Source organism: Callorhinus ursinus, unplaced genomic scaffold, assembly GCF_003265705.2.
Source record: "Callorhinus ursinus isolate GAN/ISIS: 27379988/994484 unplaced genomic scaffold, GSC_fseal_2.0 scaffold16, whole genome shotgun sequence".
Lineage (NCBI taxonomy): Eukaryota > Metazoa > Chordata > Mammalia > Carnivora > Otariidae > Callorhinus > Callorhinus ursinus.
Genome location: NW_027397078.1, coordinates 3,104,496 through 3,123,806, shown reverse-complemented (window position 1 = coordinate 3,123,806; position 19,311 = coordinate 3,104,496). Strand labels below are relative to the sequence as shown.

Sequence of the window (19,311 nt, the reverse complement as noted above, 5' to 3'; positions counted from 1 at the left end):
AGGTTTTGATGGACGAGAGAAGAGCAGTGCAATGAAGGTAGGGCATTCTGGTCAGGCTAACAAAAACTCCCAGGGCAGGGGCCGCGGTTCCCCAGCAGAGCACGGGACCGAGAAAGCCCGGAACCTTTGTGTCCCTGAGCATTCCCCAAAATGTTCTCGTCCATATCGGGGACCTCCGCCTCCACCGTTCCACACAACTTTTTGCCCAGACTCAACATGGCGTTAAAATCCTACAAAGCACCTTTGTCTTTCTTCCCATCTGGAGGTTTTACCCCGCCCATTGGCCACCGAGATCCCCGCCCAGAGTCCGATGCCCGCCTAGCCCCTCCGCGCGTCCGAGTGTGGGGTCCCTTTCCAAGATGGCAGGAGCCCCCTGGCTGTTTGGGGGGCTCTGTTTCCGTTTCCGGGACCAGAATCCGGAAGTGGCCGTTGAGGGGCCTCTTCCTATCTCCAGCTGCGGTAGCTGTGAGAAGAGGGCGAACGGTGATGGCGGCGGTCGCAGCGAATGTGGCGGCTGCGGCCGAGGACCGAGAGCCGCAGCGCGAAAACGTGCCGGGCCTTGAGAGCCAGCGGCGCCAGATCGAGAACGGCGAGAGTGGGCGAGAGCGTCCACTGCGGGCCGGCGAAAGCTGGTGAGGCAGGGCGGCGAGCAGAGCCTCGGCTGAGGGGACAAGTGGGGGCGTTTGCGACGGTGGGGGGAACGTGACGGCCGAGGTCCGAGGAACTGCCGTGGGGGCGGGGGAGTGGCTTGTGGGACTGAGGACAGGAGGGGCGGGGCGGGGAAGTGCCTGCGAGTGGATCGCCTTGTCTGGGGAAAGAGGCGGGGCCTGTATGGTGGCGCCCGAGGCCTGAGAACAGGAGAGGGTTTGTTGTGGAGCGGCGGGAGGGCGGGGCCTGAGAAGAAACGGCCGTGTGGGTGGGGCCGGGCCTGCGTGATGGCACTCGGAACCTGGGAAAGGGCGGTCTCGGCGGCCGAGGCCGAGGGGCGTGGTCTACGTGGCGTTAAGTAGCATTTGGCGGCAGGGGCGGCCTGCGGTTGCCTGGAGCCTGAGAGTTAGGCAAGGCGGATGACGTCAGGCAGAAGAGCGGAATCCGAGCCGTAGGGCTGTGGGCGGGAGGGAGGGACTCGGAGCCTGCGTGGTAGAGGGAGCTGGCGCCTGGGAACGAGGCTTGTGACGTGGGCCGAGGGGCGTGTCCTGAGGCCGGGGAAAGACTGCAGAGGGGAGGTGGCGCCTGTGAAGCAGAAAATGGCGCCTGCGAATGAGCAAAGTTTGTGACGCGGCGAGGTTTTTGCCTCTGGCCGAGGCCTTCTTCCCGGGACGGGAGAAAGTGCAGGTGATTGGCACGGGAGGGGCCTTCGATGTTACATTTGCTTTCTGTTTTAGTACTGTTTTGTTTTTGTAATCAGGAGAAATAGCTATTTAAAAAAATGTCAATGCGTATCTTGATAAATCAGCTTGTTTTACTGATTTTGGCTAACCAGTGCTTGAAATGTACTGTTTCTGGGTTTATTTTGTTTCTCGCCGAGTTGCATCTCATTGTTTAAATTGTGATATACGTAAGACCTAAAAAGATTGCATAAAACGTTTACGTAGCCCAGATTGATGGACATTCTGTAAAAAATAAACGGCCTGTGCTCTTCAAAAATCTCAAGGTCGTGAAAGACAAAGGATGAAGAACTGTTCCAGATTGAAGGAATTAATGGGATTTAAAGAGTCACGATAACTAAATGCAATGTGTGATCCTGAATTGGATCCTGGAGCAGAAAAAAAAATAAATTATTTTTTAAAAAATCAGGGGTTTTTCTCATAAAATTAATTTTCGCTTTTTTACTGTAAAAGATGTTAATGGGAAAATTGGTGAAATTTGACTGAGACTTGTAGATTAGATATTAGTAGTGATAATTTCTTGCTTTGGATAATTGTATTGTGGTTATGAAAGAGAGTATCTTTTTTTTTAAGGGAATACATACCGAAATTTTTACGGATAAAGAACCATCGTGTAAGCCGCTTACTCGCAAATGGTTGGAAAAAATAGCGTATATAAAGATGTATTTAAAGAAACAATGATCGGGCGAATGGCAAAAATGTTAAAAATTTGGGGAATCTGGATGAAGGGTATACGGGAATTCTTTATATTATTTTTGCAATTTTTCTGAGTTTATTTCAGAGTAAAAAAAATTAAAGAATAATAAAACAAAAATTTGTGAATTTCACCATTCAGGTTAAGAATCAGACTGTTAGCTTAAGAAATCCTGTGCCCCTCGGATGAAAATCCCTCTCCCTGCGCCACTATTACCCTGAATTTTTCAATTTGTTAACGCTTTTCCCACTTCTGTACGCATCCCTAAGTAGTATTTGTGGTCTAAGCTTTCATTTTATGGAGGATATATGTGAAACCATACTAGATGCCTGCGGTGTGCCCTTCGCATCATATCAGGTGGTACATGGTATCCACATGACGTCATTGGTGACGTTAGCCTTGATCATTTGGTGAAGGTGGTATCTGCCCTGTTTCTCCACTGTAAAGATACTATTTTTCTCTTTCCGTACACAGTAATTCTTTTAAAAACATTCCTCAAAACGTTTTAACAGCTTCCCATCTCGTGCAGTGTAAATGGTAACATTCTTACAATGACTAGCGAGGCTGGTCCCTGGCTGATTGCTTCTCTGATCTCGCCTTTGATTACCACCGCCCCCCCTACCCCCCAAACTCTCCATCCGGCCATATTGGACTGTTACTGTTTCTCTCACACCGCGGGCATGCTCTCACCTGAGGGCTTTTCTGAGTGAGGTTTGCTCATTTTACAGAGTTTCTAATCACTGTGCTAGTGAGATACATGTATCCCTGTTACTGGAGAGTACAGAGACAAGTTGAGATTCCCCCAATAGGGAGTAAGAAACCTTTTTTTTTTTTAACTGTTGCGCTGTAGCTCTCCAGCAAGGAAAAGCTTCATTCCATCCTGAGAATAAACAACAGTAACTGGAACGTTTTTTATAGTTCATTTGGATGTGTTCAGACAGGGTTGGGGGCTTCTGTTCCTGCCGCATCCTCCCTTTACAGCGTCCTGGTGACAGTACCCTTTAAAATTACCTCACGGGTATGGGTTTCCTTTTGGGGTGTTGAAAATGTTTTGGAACTAGATAGAGGTCGTGGTTGCACAATATTGTGAATGTACTAAATGCCACCGAACTGTTCACTTGAAAATGGTTAATTTTATGTGAATTTTTAAAAATTATGTTCTGTCAATAAAAAAAAATTACCCCACCAATGTTGGTTCAGTATTGAAGCCAGTTCATCTCTGCAGTTGTGGCTGATGTGAAGCGTTTTACCTTACCTCCATTTTTTAAATGCTGATCTACTTAGGTGAGAGCAAAGCATCTCAAGGTTCTTTAATTTGCTTTTCATTTTATAGAGGTTTGCTGCAGTGGTCAGGAAATTTGTGTTTACAAAGCATTTCGAAGTCATGGACTAAATCCCCAAATCATATAATATCAGTATTAATATTTTGCACCTTCTTTTTTGTCAGCTGGCAGATCTGGGCAAGGGCAAGTAATTTGGCCTTCTGAACTGATTTAATTTCTAGAAGTTTCTATTTTAAGAGTAAATTCAAATCTATGATAATAAAGCTTTCTTGGCAAATTCCAGTTTTTCTTTTTAAGGGTGAACCACCTACAAACATAATTAAATCAGGGAGAGTGGAGGGAGTCTCTAGAAGGTTTGTGCAGGGTGCGGGTAGTTTCCTAGAAGGTAAGCAGGCAAGGGGTTCTTTGTTCAGGTAAAGGAAGGAGTGTGGCTGGGTTCAGTATTGCAGAGTGGATGGAGATGTGTGAAGGGAAAGTGACCGTGTTCCATTAGAGGTTAAGGACTAGCCTAGGAGTGTTGAGGGTTTTCTGTCAGTGGAGAAGCCTGCACAGCACAGGGGACCATTGAGGGTAAAGACGTTAGAACCAAATCAACAATTTTCACGTTTGCTTGATGATTGCTGCTATAGCTCTTAAACAGGGTGGATATGCCTTGACTTCTGGATCTCAAGAAAGACTGAAATAAACAATAGGCCTCTGGCAATTCCCTTGTCATTGAGTCGGTCCCCCTAGTGCTTGTTCAGACTTTTCATGAACCACGGGGAAGAGAGTTGGTGAGTTTAGGGTCCTGGACTGGGGAATCTTTTGGTAGATAGTAACTGCACCATTCTTTGTTGCTTGAACATGAATATGCTTTTTAGCTTGAAAAATATGCAATTATTGAAAGATTTGCAATTCTAATTCTGATTAATGTAATTAAGCTAGGAAGATAAACTTCCTTTTTGATTTGTCATCTTTAAAAAATACCGATTTTTTTTTTAAGATTTTATTTATTTATTTGACACACAGAGAGAGAGCAGGAACACAAGCAGGGGCAGCGGGAGAGGGAGAAGCAGGCTCCCCGCGGAGCAGGGAGCCTGATGCGGGGCTCGATCCCAGCATCCTGGGATCATGACCTGAGCCGAAGGCAGACGCTTAACGACTGAGCCACGCAGGTGCCCCAAAAATACCGAGTTTGTGAAAGAGTACACTTATCACGACCACTGAGTAATGTATAGAATTGTTGAGTCACTATATTGTACACCTGAAACTAACTCTGTGTTAACTGTACTAGAATTAAAAACTTAATAAAATTTAAAGAAAATGTTAAGTTTGGAAAATGAAAGAGCTTTTATAAAAATTTTAAATTCATTGAAATTTGGAGACTTTTGAATAAACCTAATTATGCCTGTTGCCATTCCTTTTATGGGGCAATGGAGTAAATCTTTGTGTTATCTCCCAGACATAGTTTAGCCATAAAAGAACATTTGAACAGTATTATTATTCAGAATTGGGGAAAGACAAATCAAGAATAGTTGTTAGGAAAAAAAGATATAAATTGAAGTAAGGACAAAAAAATACTTATAGTCAACTTTGTAAAAACGCAGTGATAAATAACAAAGATGATTAGAAGCTTAACTTTTTTGATGTCAGAAAACACCAAGAGTTAATAATTTGGTGATAAAAAAGGAACTTATAATCTGGGCATAAAATAATGACATTTGACAGAAAAGGCCCGAATTCTAATTTTCCTCCTTTGGTACATTATTGATGTAACAATTTATAGTAAAGGATTCATTTATATGCCTCTATGTACATCTATTTAGGCTTATACGGATATATAAATAATAAACTTAGAACGACATAGTATTACATTTACCATCTGAATAGGCTAACAAAGCTTTTAATAAACAGAAAAAAAATGGGAAATCCTACTTCCTCATTTATATCCATATTTCTATTTCTCTCTGATTATTGTATCTAGTATAATCGACCTGTTATGTATATTGTTATCTTAACCAGTGTAACCAATTTTCTTCAGACACGAGAGAAAACCCGAGGACAAAAAGCATTGTTTAGTAATTTTTTCCATAGGCACATATTTCATAGGCATTTCAGCAAAGTTGAGGAAACACAAACATAAGTGACTTTAGCATGATCTGTTGTATTTCTATATACTAACAGGAAGAAACTGGAAAATTAAAATTTAAAAGCTACCTTTTATGATCGCATCCTCCCAAGTCAGATACCTAGGGGTAAATCTAATAATGTGGGTTCTTCCCTATCAGACAATGACAACTCTGTCATGACTGCCATCTGGGCGGACAGATTATGAGACATCCCAATTTCAGAGATGTTAAACATTTTTAAAGTGTCTTTGAATTGGCGAAATCTGGTGTTCTTATTCTGTGAAAATTGGTATAAAACTTCAGGCTCCTGTGAAGACTTTAGAGATTCAGGTTGTAGCCAGGTACGAGGGGTTTTGCTTACTGCTGCAGGGTAATTTTTTTTTTAAATTGAAGTATAGTTGATACACTGTGTTACATTAGTTTCAGGTGTATGCTGCAGAGTGGTTTTAATGTTAATTTTCCTTAAAAATCTGCTCTTAAAAAAGTTGAGTAGTGCCTCCCCTTGCGTTGAAAGTCCCAGTAACCCTAAAGGAGCTTTAGGGAAGAAGTTAACCTCACAAGACTGTCAGTGGAGGCAGTGAAAGCCTCAGGGAAGGGCAGAGGTGGGTTTGCAGGTATGAGTGGCGGAGGGGTAGGGGTCAGGGATGGGGTATTCCAGAAGAGTGATGGGAGATTTGTGGCATAGGCCACTGGGGCAGGGAGGGTGTGTGTTCCTAGTACGAGTGACGTGCAGGGGGGTCAGTGCAGCAAAAACAAAACAACAAAACCCCACCAAAATATGTGTCTGTCTGGGGGACTTGTGACGATTGCAAGGTTTTCTAGGCCTCCATCCCCCCTCACCTCTCTCATCCTTTTATGAACACAAGAAAAGTTGCCATTTTAAAAGAATCCCATTGATGGGGTTAAATTGCTGGAACACTAATCACTACAGCGTGAGAGTAATATTTTAAAAAAGTGTTTATTTGAGGCAGTTAACTATCTGGGATAGCCTCTTACGTGTCAAAAATCCCATAGCAGAGCAGGTTTGTGAGTGAGTGTGGGACCGGGGTTGTGTGTCTCTGTATGTAAGCTCTGAGGTCCAGGCCCTGGGACTGAAACAGTAACTGCTGACATTCATTCTATGTCAAGTCTTTTCTGGACTTGAGAATTGCTCATGACATTTTACAGGGGCAGGCCTCAGCAGTCCTGAATGTTTATCCTAGGTGTCGTGCACATAGGAGTTTCTCTTTTAAAAGAGAGCTGGCCAAGCTGTACACTTTAAAATGGTTCAGGTCATGATCCCAGGGTCCTGGGATCGAGCCCCACATCGGGCGCTCTGCTCAGCGGGAAGCCTGCTTCTCCCTCTGCTTGTGTTGCCTCCCTCGCTGTCTCTCTCTCTCTCTCAAATAAATAAAATCTTAAAAAATTAAATAAATGGTTCAGATGGTAAATTTTAATGGTATGTGCTGCTTTTTGCCACAATTAAAAAACATAGAGGGACGCCTGGGTGTCTCAGTCAGTTAAGCATCTGCCTTCGGCTCAGGTCATGATCCCGGGGTCCTGGGATCGAGCCCCGCTTCGGGCTCCCTGCTCAGCAGGGAGTCTGCTTCTCCCTCTCCTCCCCGCTCCTGTGCTCTCTCACTATCTCTGTCTCTCTCTCAAATCAATGAATAAAATAAGCTCGAAGATCTATTATAAAGCTAAAATAAATCCTCAAATCAAAAATGACGAAAAATGGTGAGATGCAGTCTTTGAAGGAAAACCTTGTGATTTCTTTTAGCATTTTAAATTCTTCTCAGTTTCTGAGCACGTTTCCAGAATTTAATAATTCATTTCTCATTCCTTATGTATCCTTTACAAACACTGCACACTTAATAGCTAAATCTTTAAAACATTAGCTGTAAATAACAGGTAATTTTCAGCCTAATTCTTTGTTCTGTAATAAAACCTCATTATTTCCTGGCACCATGGATGTGGGTTTGTGGTTTGTTTTGTCTTGTTTTGTTTGGGGTTTTGCCATTTTCTGTTTTTTAATCAAATCTCTTAGTGTCCTAAGAAATTAGGTAACATATTCAAACCTGAGTTTCGCTGAGTAAATTTTGCTTCTAATTATTTTTATATGATGGGGAAGCTTTTGTTTTTTCATGTTGAGTTCTAGGAGAGATTTCCCTTTTTTGAGATATAATTGACATACAACTAATACAACAAGGTATTAGTTTTAGGTGTACGTGAAATTTGTCATGTCGACTTGCAGTGTGTTGATCCTTTTAGTCTCATAACCATGGGAAGTGGTACCACTAACTCCAGGTAACCATGTGACACCCTTGTTACCTGTCTGGTCCAGGTTCCTCGTGGAGCAGCACTGGTACAAACAGTGGGAAGTGTACGTGCAGGGAGGAGACCAGGACTCCAGCACCTTCCCTGGCTGCATCAATAATGCTGACCTCTTTGAAGGTACCAGGCCTCTCCCTCCCCACCCCAGCCAAGCCCTGGAGTTCTTGTCCCCTCTGTACTTAAACAAACGATCATAAGCCTCTTCACTGAATTATGTCATTGGTGAGATGGCCAGAGTGACTTAACCACTTTCCTTCCCTGATTTTTCCTCTGCCACCTTCCTCTGCCCCCGGCAGACCAGGTAAACTGGCGCCTCAAGAAGGGTCTAGTGGAAGGTGAAGACTATGTGCTGCTCCCGGCGGCTGCTTGGCATTACCTGGTCGACTGGTACGGTCTAGAGCATGGCCAGCCCCCCATTGAACGCAAGGTATAGCAGATGGGAAGGGTGCTCGGGGTAGATTCTCGGGGGATGGATTAGGAGAAAGGCCTTGTAGGCCCAGGATGGGTCTAGACCAGTGTGTACCTGGGTCTCCACGTATGCTGTGTAGATAACAGCTTGTCTGTGCTCCTGTCCCCTCAAGTATCTTAGTGTGTGCCAGGTGTGCGTGCGTCTGCGTGCATGTTCCTCTGATCTTAGAGGTCGTCGTGCCTGCGTCTGTGTGTCTGTGTTCTGTGGGTGCGCCCGTGTACGCACCCCTCCACCTTCCAGGTTGTGGAGCTGCCCAGCGTCCAGAAGGTCGAAGTGTACCCAGTAGAACTGCTGCTTGTCCGGCACAGTGATATGGACACACCTCACATTGCTCAATTCAGCCACACAGATTCTGTTGGTGAGTCTGAGGGCCGCAGAATGAGGCAGCCTTCCCACGGCTCAGTGACCTAAGAATGCCTGGGCTTTGGCTGTGGCCGACTGAGGAAGCATCGGTCAGACTTTGGAGGACCAAGAAGGTATTGATCAAGTTGGGCGGAGGCCCTGAGGGGGTGCCCTAGAGTCCTGAGGCGGGGTGCGAGCTGCATTCCCGTGGCTTAGGTGGTATGGCAGGCTGGGGGTCTCAAGTCCCGAGCGGGCATCTGTCATTCGGAGAGCGTTCGGGGACACAAGGTATTGACCAAAGTGTGCCCAGTCTGTGAGGATGAGTCAGGGGCTGATGCTGAGATGGGTCGATCATTCAGGGTCTCAGGAAGACCTTGAGTGTGCTCTGCCACCTTCGACAGACCTCGTTTTGCGCACCGCCCGAGAGCAATTTCTGGTGAGCCCCCAGGAGGAGACACGGCTGTGGATCAAGAACGCAGAGGGCTCTTTTGAGAGATTGTGCAACACACGCGTCACGCTTCTTGACGCTGCCCTCAAGACTGGGCAGGTGAGGGTGGGGAGGGCCCTCCTGCTCACCACCCGTGCTCTCAGGTTGGGGGAAGTGAGGGTGAGGTGCCCATAGGCCCTCCCATGAGTGCCTTTCCTGCTTTTCTTTTCTCTTCCTCAACCCAGGTGGTCATCATGGAGACCCGAAACAAGGATGGCACTTGGCCCAGTGCCCAGCCACAGGCTGTGTAAGCCCCTAGAGTGTCTGGCTCAGAGCGGGGTCCCCCCAGTAGGCAGGATGACTGAGTTCATGAGCCCATTTCACCTGCACGTCTTTGGCCTTCAGCTGATAACCGTTTCCCCTCCACCCTAGGAACACTGCGTTGGAGGAGGATGAGGAATTCCAGGGCCAGCCAGGCATCTGTGGTCTCACCAACCTGGGCAACACGTGCTTCATGAACTCGGCCCTGCAGGTTGGGCGAGTAGAGCTGTGTCTGGCACAGCTGCAGGGGTGGGCTTCAAGTGACAAGGATTGGGGAGGGGGACTGCAGGGCAAGGGGTCAGGTTGGAAGCTGGGGCCTGACACGTCGGACTTGACGTGCCCACGGTCCTCCCTGAGACATCAGTACCTTCTCCCTCTGCTTGCCCGTTTCCCGGTTCTTCTCTTCCTTTGTCACCACGTTCTTCCTTTTCTCGAAATGCTGCTGCCTTCTCTCCCCCACCTTTTTGTCCCCCCTTTCTCTCTCCTTCCTCTTTGCTTCCTTCTCTCTGTCTCCACCTTGGTCACCCCTCTCTCCTCTCCTCTGCCTCATTTTCCCGGGCCCTGCCTCCTGCAGTGCCTCAGCAATGTGCCACAGCTCACCGAGTACTTCCTCAAAAACCACTACCTGGAGGAGCTCAACTTCTGCAACCCGCTGGGCATGAAGGGGGAGATCGCAGAGGCCTACGCGGACCTGGTGAAGCAGGCCTGGTCTGGCCACCACCGGTCCATCGTGCCTCATGTGTTCAAGGTGTGACTCGGGCCTGGGCTGCCCCTGCCCACGCCCCCCCCCCCCCACCCCCGAGTCCCTATCGCTCTGACCACCCTGCCCATCTTCTCAGACCAAGGTCGGCCACTTTGCGTCCCAGTTTCTGGGCTACCAACAGCATGACTCACAGGAGCTGCTGTCGTTCCTCCTGGATGGGCTGCATGAGGACCTCAATCGTGTCAAGAAGAAGGAATATGTGGAGTTGTGCGATGCTGCTGGGCGGCCAGATCAGGTGAGGGCACTCCTCAGAGACCCCTATGCTGAGAGCTCCATTAAAGCCACCAGGGCCTTTGCTCCGGGGATCCTATGGCCTCCCTGGGGTATCCCACACCCCACCTGACCTCCTCTCCAACCCTAGTCCCAGCCCGGGCTCCCGCCCAGAGTTAACCCTCCTACCCAAAGAAACCCCAGCCTGACCGTGAGCACAGCCTCCAGATAGCCCTAGCTGTAACTGTCTCTGGACTTTGCCATGGCCCTCACCTTGACTTCATCCCTATTCACATCCACCCCGAACTACGGTTTCCCCTGCCCCAGGCAAGCCTTATCACCCAACATGACACTCTCAACAGGAGGTCGCTCAGGAGGCCTGGCAGAACCACAAACGGCGGAATGATTCTGTGATCGTGGACACTTTCCACGGTCTCTTCAAGTCCACGCTGGTGTGCCCGGATTGTGGCAACGTGTCTGTGACCTTCGACCCCTTCTGCTACCTCAGTGTCCCACTGCCTGTCAGCCACAAGAGGGTCATGGAGGTCTTCTTTGTCTCCATGGATCCTCGCCGCAAGCCAGAGCAGGTATGGGGTCATGGTGACATGGGAACGTAACAAGGGATGTAGTCAGAGTCTGATGACTCTGCTATACCTTAATGTTGCCCACACTGACTTAGCACACCCCCTTCTGCTCTTTTGTGGACACCGTTTCTCCCTCAGCACCGGCTCGTGGTCCCCAAGAAGGGCAAGATCTCAGATCTGTGTGTGGCTCTGGCCAAACACACTGGCATGTCGCCAGAGAGGGTGAGGCTCTTGGAGGCACAGGGAGGGTGGGATTTAGGGGCAGGGGGCCCAGGGAGACCTTGCAGACTGACCAGCCGCCTCTGCATTCCGTTCCCAGATGATGGTGGCCGATGTCTTCAGTCACCGCTTCTATAAGATCTACCAGCTGGAGGAGTCTCTGAGCAGCATCTTGGACCGAGATGATATTTTCATGTGAGTGAGGGGACCAGGAGATTTAGGGGTTCCTCAGGAATCTCCTCCTCTTAACCAACTTCCCTGCGCCCCCTTTGGCCTGACTCACAGGGCACCTGCCTTGTGCAGGGCTTCGGTCATGGGCCTTAGTAGGGCAGGAGGCTTGGGGCTGTCAGTGGGGTGGGTGAGGCATCCTTATGCAGGGTGTTCTTGGGTGTTTTCTTTCTTGTTACATGACGAAGGCTCCTGTTTCTTCTCCGTTATATTTAGCAGTCACTGAGTACCTCCTATGTACCAGGTGCTCGAAGCTCGTTCCTTACTCCTGTTGCAGTCCTCAAAAACCAAAAGGGGTTTTGGAAATAGGGAATGCTAAGATATTTTCTGAACATAAGAGTATTCAGAATAAACTTGAAATCTTTGGATAACTAAAATAGAAAGGGCAGGGGCGCCTGGGTGGCTCAGTTAGTTAAACATCCGACTCATGATTTTGGCTCAGGTCATGATCTCAATGGTTGTGAGATGGAGCCCCGCATCAGGCTCTGTGCTCAGTGGGGGGCGGGGGGGCGTCTGCTTGAGATTCTTTCCCTCTGCCTCTCCCCCCACTTGCACTTGTGTGCGCGCGCTCTCTCTCTCTCGCTTGTTCTCTCAAATAAATAAATAAATCTCTAAAAAAATAAAAATAAAATAGAAAGTGCATCCTGAGTAGAGAAAGTCTTTTTAAACCAAGGAGCGTTTTCCAAAAAGAAAATGGTTTTCGATCCCTTCGTCACTAAAAATTTCTGTTCTTCTCCTCAGCGCGTTCTTACCACCAGAGCGCTTTGTAAAACATCACGCAAACAAAGTGTTGTACCATCTACCAGTCTGTAAAGCACCAAACACGGGGTGGCTCTTCAGACCCTTTAAAGAAATATTTTCAGGCCGTGAGGGGTGGGTGGGTGAAGCAAGTGGGGCAGAGTCCCCGAGTCCCTCTGGCGTGTCCTGATCAGGTGTGACCCGACGTTCACCCCCTACAGATACGAGGTGTCAGGCAGGTCTGCTATTGGTGAGAACTCCAGGGAGGACGTCGTGCTTCCTATCTACCTGCGGGAGCGCACCCCAGCCCGGGACTACAACAACTCTTACTACGGCCTCATGCTCTTTGGGCACCCGCTCCTGGTGTCGGTGCCCCGTGACCGGCTCTCCTGGGATGCCCTCTATCACATCCTGCTCTACCGCCTCTCGTGAGTCTGCCTTTTGGGGGGCCGGGGTGGGGGGAGGTGGAGTCTGAACTCAGACCTGGGTGTCGAGCTGCTTATTGCCAACCGTCTTCCACTTCCAAAAGACAGCTAAGCTTAACGTGGCCAGAGAGGAGCTTGGAGGTTTGTTTTTTTTTTCTTGGTCTAAACCTCTGGCTTTGCCACTGCCTCTCCTGGGTGTTGGGGATAACGGGGGTCAACAGAATGGATAAAATACACACGACTTTGTCTCGTACTTGAGTACCCGGTCCTTGGTGAGGCGCGGTTATTTGGGTTTTTACGAAGAGATTTCCACTGTGCCTAGAATCCAGAGTCCCTGGCGAGGCAAACAGAGCGGTGCGCTCTCTGACTTAATCTCTCCTTCGTGTTGCACTAACAAGTCCATTGCTCAGAGGCCTGCCACGATCAAAGTTTGCAGTTGATGGTGTGTTTATTTAAGGTGGCTCACCGTACTTAAGGTCCGTACTCCTTAGCCGTGGCTCACGAGGCCCTACCTTGTCAAGCCACCTCTTCGTGCATTTCTGTGTCATCTCTTGAGACCTTCCAGGCTCAGCACGAACGACCGCTTGTGCGGGGCTTTGCTGGTGGCTTCCCATCGGAAGCAAAGTAGAATCCTGGGCCCTGGCCGCCCTGGCCTCGTGCCCCTCCTCCAGAGCCTCCTGTGCTCTCTCGGCAGGCGCTATGTGACCAGACCCAGCTCGGACGACGAGGACGACGGGGACGAGAAAGGTGAGGGGAGGGAGAGACGACTGACAAGGGTGAGGGTCTGCACGGGCCGCGCCGGGGCCCGAGGGCGGGTCAGTGGGGCCGGCGGGCGGGCCGCCTGGAGCTCACACGGACCCGTGCCCCCCCCCCCCCCCCGCCCGCCCCAGCAGACATGGAGGATAAGGACAGCATGCCCAAGCCGGGACATGTGGCTGGGGGCAGCTCCCAAGATTCTGGGCCGGAGCAGGCTGGGCCCAGTTCCGGAGTCGCGGGCGGGAGCCGGGCCCCCGTGGACAGCTCCCCCGGACCGTCCCACTGGCCCCAGAGGGCGCGGCGCAAGCACCTGTTCACCCTGCAGACAGTGAACTCCAACGGGACCAGCGACCGCTCGACCTTCAACGAGGATACCCATGGTGTCTCCTTCAGCTGTGAGCCAGGGTTGGGAGGCGGGAGGGGGGTTTCCTTGGCAGCAGGGCCCATGACCACCTCCCTCGCCCCCAGCCCAGCCGTACATTGCCATCGACTGGGAGCCAGAGATGAAGAAGCGTTACTATGACGAGGTGGAGGCTGAGGTAAACAAGATCCCGGTTGCTTGCGTCCCCTGCCTCCACCCCGCACCCCTTCACCCCCGCCCCTCCCACCTCCAAGCCACGACCGCAGAGTCCCCAGGGCCTCAGATTCCTAGCTTTGGGGTCCATGTCCTTCACCACGGGGCACGTGTCTTCTGCCCCCGCCCCCTTTCATGCGCTGTCCTCACTCCTGGCCTAGGGCTATGTGAAGCACGACTGTGTCGGGTACGTGCTGAAGAAGGCTCCCGTGCGGCTGCAGGAGTGCATTGAGCTCTTCACCACTGTCGAGACTCTAGAGAAGGAAAATCCCTGGTGAGGGGCCAGGCTGGGGCCTCGGGGGTGTAGCTGGGTAGGACCCCCTGCCCAGATCGCTCTTACCTGCAAATATCCCTCACTCGGACCTTTCCTGCTGCTCTGGCCACCAACACACAGGCTTAGTCCCACTTGAGAGCCTTTGCCCGTTTGTCCCTCCTTCCAGCCCGGTTACCTGCAGGACCGGACTCCTTCGTTTTGCTCAGGTCTCTGATCAAACGTCAGCTTATCAGAGATCTCTCTCACTACCCTGTTAGAAGCCACTCCCCCCAAGCCATCCCTCCTTCTCTTCCCTCCCCAGGCTCCCTCTGGCCCAGCAGCATCACTCTGTTCCTAGCTCGGTAATACCACTTGTTGGCATGTCCTAGATCCCCTTTTGCTCATTCTCTGTTTTTTTCCATTAGAGTAAACCCTTGAGGGTGAAGACTTTTAAGTATCTGTTGTGTGTCTCTTCTCTCTGGTTATAATGGTGGGGGGGCGGGTGCAGGAGGCGCTCAGTAGCTCCTTGCAGGATGAACAAAATATAAGGGGACAACTGAAAAGACAAAACCGGTCTCAGAAACTAGAGCAACATTTCCGTGGGGCAGGGAGGGACAGAAGTACAAAGTAGTGGCCACAGGACTCGGCAGTAGGTGGTCGGTAAGTACCTGGCAAGTGAGTGAGTAGGTAAAATGGAGAAGTAGAGGGACAGAGGCAGGCTCTAAAATAAGACGAGCATCTCATGGACCAGAAACGAAAGCAAAACACACGGTAGTGTAAAAGCGTGATAGCCTGGGCAGGTAGATAGTACCTGATGAATGGCAGGATTTTAACACGTGGAGAGAGCCGACCGGAGTAATGGGCGGGCTGGAAGGAAGAGCAGCGTCTCTGTGGACCAGACGGGGCCCGTGGGGGCCCCACAGAACAAAGAGCATGCAGCAGGTGCTCAGCGAGTGTCTTGTGTGCTGACTCGGGCTCTTGTTTGCAGGTACTGCCCCACCTGCAAGCAGCACCAGCTGGCCACCAAGAAGCTGGACCTGTGGATGCTCCCTGAGACGCTCATCATCCACCTGAAGCGCTTTTCCTACACCAAGTTCTCCCGCGAGAAGCTGGACACCCTTGTGGAGTTTCCTATCCGGTCTGGGCTGGGGCCAGAGCAGGGTGGTTGGGTGGCGGTGGGTGGGGAGGGGGCAAGGAGCGGAGAAGGGGCGCCCTGGGAGTAACCCTGTCCTCCCCGGCAGGGACTTGGACTTCTCCGAGTTTGTCATCAAGCCGCAGAATGAGTCAGCGCCAGAGCTGTACAAATACGATCTCATTGCGGTTTCCAACCATTATGGGGGCCTGCGTGACGGACACTGTATGTGCCGGGCTGTGGCAGGGCTGGCCCGGGGTCGGGGGGCAGGATATCCCGTGTGTGACAAAGATAAGTGAGCGGGGTGGGGGGGCGGGGGGCCAGTTGTCATGGTGGGCGGAGTGGCGCGGGAACGTGGGAAGCTCTCGGGGGCAGGGGAGTAGATGTGGACAGCACCCCTCTCTTGCAGACACGACATTTGCCTGCAACAAGGACAGTGGCCAGTGGCACTACTTCGATGACAACAGCGTCTCACCCGTAACCGAGAACCAGATTGAGGTGGGCGCTCCCTCCTCCCCCCTCCCCTCCTCCCGACCCCCACCCCGCAGCCAGCCGGGCCACACTGACTGCTGTCCTCTCGCCGCAGTCCAAGGCAGCCTATGTTCTCTTCTACCAACGCCAGGATGTGGCGCGTCGCCTGCAGCCCCAGCCCGGCGTAGCTGAGCCCCCAGCATCCCCTGCCTGCGGCCCCCCGCCCAACTCTGAGTTCATGGATGTAAACTGAGGGGCCCCGGCCCTGCCGCAGGGAAGGAAGCCATCTCCGCTCTCTTCCTTCCCGCCCCCGCCCCCCCCCCCTTACCCGTGTTAGGCGCCCCGTGCCAGGCATCGCAGGCTTAGTTGTGGCTGCTGTTCTCGTGCCGCTGTATTGCTCTCTCCCGGGGAAGCAGAGGTCGTGTCTCCTCCCGGCAGTGTGTTCCCCGCCTGTGTTTGCCCCTTAGAGCATTAACCTTCCCTTCTATTCTCTATTTATGGTTGTCCCCTTCCCTCTGTCCTCAACCTGGGCTGTTCTGAGGGGGTGGTGGTGGGGTGCACCTGAACACAGAGTGTATTTTCTTATCGAGACCCTGTACCTTCCGCTGTGTATATATAAAGTGCCAGTGTGTTCCTTGGCGGTGTGGTTTTTTTTCCCCAGGTGGTTCCCGAGCGCCGGTTGGATGCCTGTGTGCTTGCGTGTGCTTACCGAATGCCAGGTTGTGTGATGAATGCCGTGCCGAGTGCTTGTCGAGCACCATTTTGGGGGTATTTGTTAGCACCATCTGAACGCCAGACACGATCCTCAGCACTAACCGCGTGCCCAGGGTTTTCCTGAGCACTTTACACACTGACTCACAATCCTCACAACGGTCTCGTGTGGGAGTTGTCATCTCCAGTTTCAGATGGGTAAACTGAGGTACAGAGATCAAGTAATTGCCCAGGTTCTGCCAGATCAGCACACCTCATTCGTTAACACTGGTGTGGGTTCCCGGAGGGGGCGTTGGACCTCTCTGGACCCAAGACAGAAATCTTTCTGTGGACATGGCCTGCCCTACGGCGGATGTGGGAAACGTACCCCTGGAACAGACAGGCATCCCTGTGGGCAAATGTGTGGTTTCTGGACACAAAGATACTAACCAGACGACCTCCCGGACTCCCAGCGGTGTCCTCAGAGGAGAACTGCGGAGGTGGTACCTGACCCAAACCGGCCAACCCGACAGGACACATGTGCTGTGTCTCTGTTGTCCTATACTTAGCCCCTCTGCACACACACACCCCACCACCAGGCAGGGTCCCTCCAGCCTCATCCCGGAGAAGAGGAAGATGGAACACCTACCACGGAACGGGAGCAGCAGAGTGCGTATGGGTATAAGACACCATTTAAACAGCGAGCGTCTCCCAGCTGACCCTTCGCATAGGTGCCAACCACCTCCTCTAAGAAACAGCACCCATGGGAGCCGCTGCGGGGTGGAGCAGTGTGGACAGACGTGTGGGATGTAGTTGTAAGCAAGCCCCCAGCCCCTCACGCTGAGGAAGGGAATCTTGCACAGCGGCGGTTGGGGGACCGTTCCCACAGGAAGGGCCTCAACATCCCCCTGGCAAAGCCCCGCTCAGGGTCACTCGGCCCAGCATTAGTGCCCGCAAACCTCCCAGTCACGCCGTTGACCCGGGCGAAAAGAGAAGTAGTTGCTGCGAGGAACCCAGCTCAAACTGAAGTAGGCAAAGGTAAATACTGTTTCAGGTAGGACCAGATCCAGGAACTCAAAAAAGCCGTCATTTAATCCTCACAAAGACCATATGATTTGAACACTGTGACCCCATTTTGTAGATGAGGAAGCAGGTGTAAAGAGCTGATTCAGAATGGGCTTTAAGTACAGAAAGACCTCATTACCTATGCATCATCAGTCCTGGACGAAGACCTCCTAAAGTGAACCCATTTAAAATAACTTCCCTGATTTAACCAAAAATGTCTTGAAATGACAACACGAGGGGCACCTGGGTGGCTCAGTCGGTTAAGCGGCTGCCTTCGGCCCAGGTCGTGATTTCTGGGTCCTGGGATCGAGTCTCACGTCAGGCTTGCTGCCCAGTAGGGAGTCTGCTTCTGTCTCTCCGTCTGCCCCTCCCAACCGCTCATTCTCTCTCTCTCTCTCTCTCTCTCTCTCTCTCTCTCTCAAGTAAAATCTTTTTAAAAAATGACAGCACACGTAAGAATCAGAAGAGAATCATAAGAATCAGAATCACACGGGCGCCTGGGTGGCTCAGTCGTTAAGCGTCTGCCTTCAGCTCAGGTCATGGTCTGAGGGTCCTGGGATCAAGCCCCGCATCGGGCTCCCTGCTCAGCGGGGAGTCTGCTTCTCCCTCTCCCACTCCCCCTGCTTGGGTTTCCTCTCTCACTGTGTCTCTCCCTCTGTCAAATAAATAAACAAAATCTTTAAAAAAAAAAAAAAAGAACCAAGTAGAAATGATAAGCCTGAGATAGGTAATACAATTTAAGAAACCAATGGATGAGGGGCGCCTGGGTGGCTCAGTTAAGCGTCTGCCTTCTGCTCAGGTCAATGATTCCAGGGTCCTGGGATGGAACTCCGAGTTGGGCTCCCTGCTCTGCAGGGGGCTTGCTTCTCCCTCTTCTGCCCCTCCCCTTGCTTGTGCTCTCTCTCTCTCTCTCTCTGTGTGTGTGTGTGTGTCACATAAGTAATTAAAAAATCTTTAAAAAAAAACAATGGATGAGTTGAACAACACATTACATGTAGCCAAGGAGGAAATGGGTGAATTGGATAGAGGTTAAAGCAGAGGCACCTGGCCGCCTCAGTTGGTAGAGCACGTGACTCTTGATCTCCGGGTTGTGAGTTTAAGCACACGTTGAGCACAGAGCTTACTTAAAATAAGTAAATAAAATACATTATGGATAGAGGTTAAAGTGTTGACCAAGGAATGCATCTTCTAGACCTTAAGTTAGACTAATACTATATTTTGATAAACTAGGGCTAACCAACTAAAGAATAGGAAAGGTATATGTTTCAAACAAGTGGAGGGAAACAGAATGATGAATAAATCAATCCAGAAGGGAAAATAGAGCAAGGCGGATGGCTAGAGAGCCCATACATGCGCATTTACAAAGTCAGCTCTGTCCCCTCAGTTCAAGGGAGGGAACTGGGAGCTGGGCTGCACTTTGAGACCATGGCTGCCACCATGCCAGGGAGGCGGTCGGGTGAGCGTGGGTAAGAATGCCTAAAACTTTCCTACGACTTTGAAGATGGCTTTCTCTTGGATAGATCTTGCTCCGTTGCTGTAAAACTCTGTTCTCCAGGGCTCTGACATGGTTTGTTCTGACAATTCGGCTTGGTATTTGTTTGTTTGTTGATGTTTCTGTTGGAGAGTGAGAGCTTGGAGCTCCCTAGTCTGCCATTTTGCTGATGCCACTCCCCTGGTGTATTATGTTTTAAGTGTGTTTCTTAACACACTTAGGTAGCATGTAGTTGGATCTTTAATCTGATCTGACAATATCTGTGTTGTAATTGGGGTGTTTAGACTATTCAGTTAATGTGATTATTGACATATTTAACTATAAGTTGAGTCTTTCATTTGGCCGTTGGTTTTCTATTTATCCTCT

The 19,311-nt window shown here is 50.5% G+C and overlaps 1 protein-coding gene across 4 annotated transcripts; it reads left to right on the top strand.

The window, feature by feature from the left end:
• Window positions 1-201: 201 nt before the first annotated feature.
• USP11 (ubiquitin specific peptidase 11) lies at window positions 202-16,332 on the top strand. Of its 4 annotated transcripts, none has more exons than XM_073901857.1 (21): window positions 202-632; window positions 7,797-7,906; window positions 8,083-8,213; window positions 8,496-8,613; window positions 8,999-9,144; window positions 9,270-9,331; window positions 9,457-9,556; window positions 9,920-10,093; window positions 10,185-10,343; window positions 10,681-10,905; window positions 11,041-11,124; window positions 11,222-11,316; window positions 12,309-12,515; window positions 13,207-13,259; window positions 13,406-13,648; window positions 13,737-13,807; window positions 14,004-14,116; window positions 15,084-15,233; window positions 15,337-15,452; window positions 15,637-15,725; window positions 15,814-16,332. In XM_073901857.1, the coding sequence occupies exons 1-21, from the start codon at window positions 217-219 to the stop codon at window positions 15,949-15,951; spliced, it is 3,000 nt and encodes a 999-aa protein (XP_073757958.1). In that variant the 5' UTR covers window positions 202-216; the 3' UTR covers window positions 15,952-16,332. The 4 variants fall into 4 exon arrangements, with proteins under 4 accessions (XP_073757958.1, XP_073757957.1, XP_073757959.1 ...); XM_073901856.1 differs by having other exon boundaries at window positions 13,406-13,663; XM_073901858.1 differs by lacking the exon at window positions 202-632 and adding an exon at window positions 1,178-1,335 and having other exon boundaries at window positions 8,597-8,613; window positions 13,406-13,663.
• The last annotated feature ends 2,979 nt before the right edge of the window (window positions 16,333-19,311 follow it).

Coding starts and splice junctions, on each gene's coding strand:
- USP11 (XM_073901856.1), top strand. CDS start 217: ATGGCGTTAAAATCCTACAAAGCACCTTTGTCTTTCTTCCCATCTGGA. Junction 633..7,796: donor CTGCGGGCCGGCGAAAGCTG/GTGAGGCAGGGC, acceptor TGTCTGGTCCAG/GTTCCTCGTGGAGCAGCACT. Junction 15,726..15,813: donor TAACCGAGAACCAGATTGAG/GTGGGCGCTCCC, acceptor CTCTCGCCGCAG/TCCAAGGCAGCCTATGTTCT.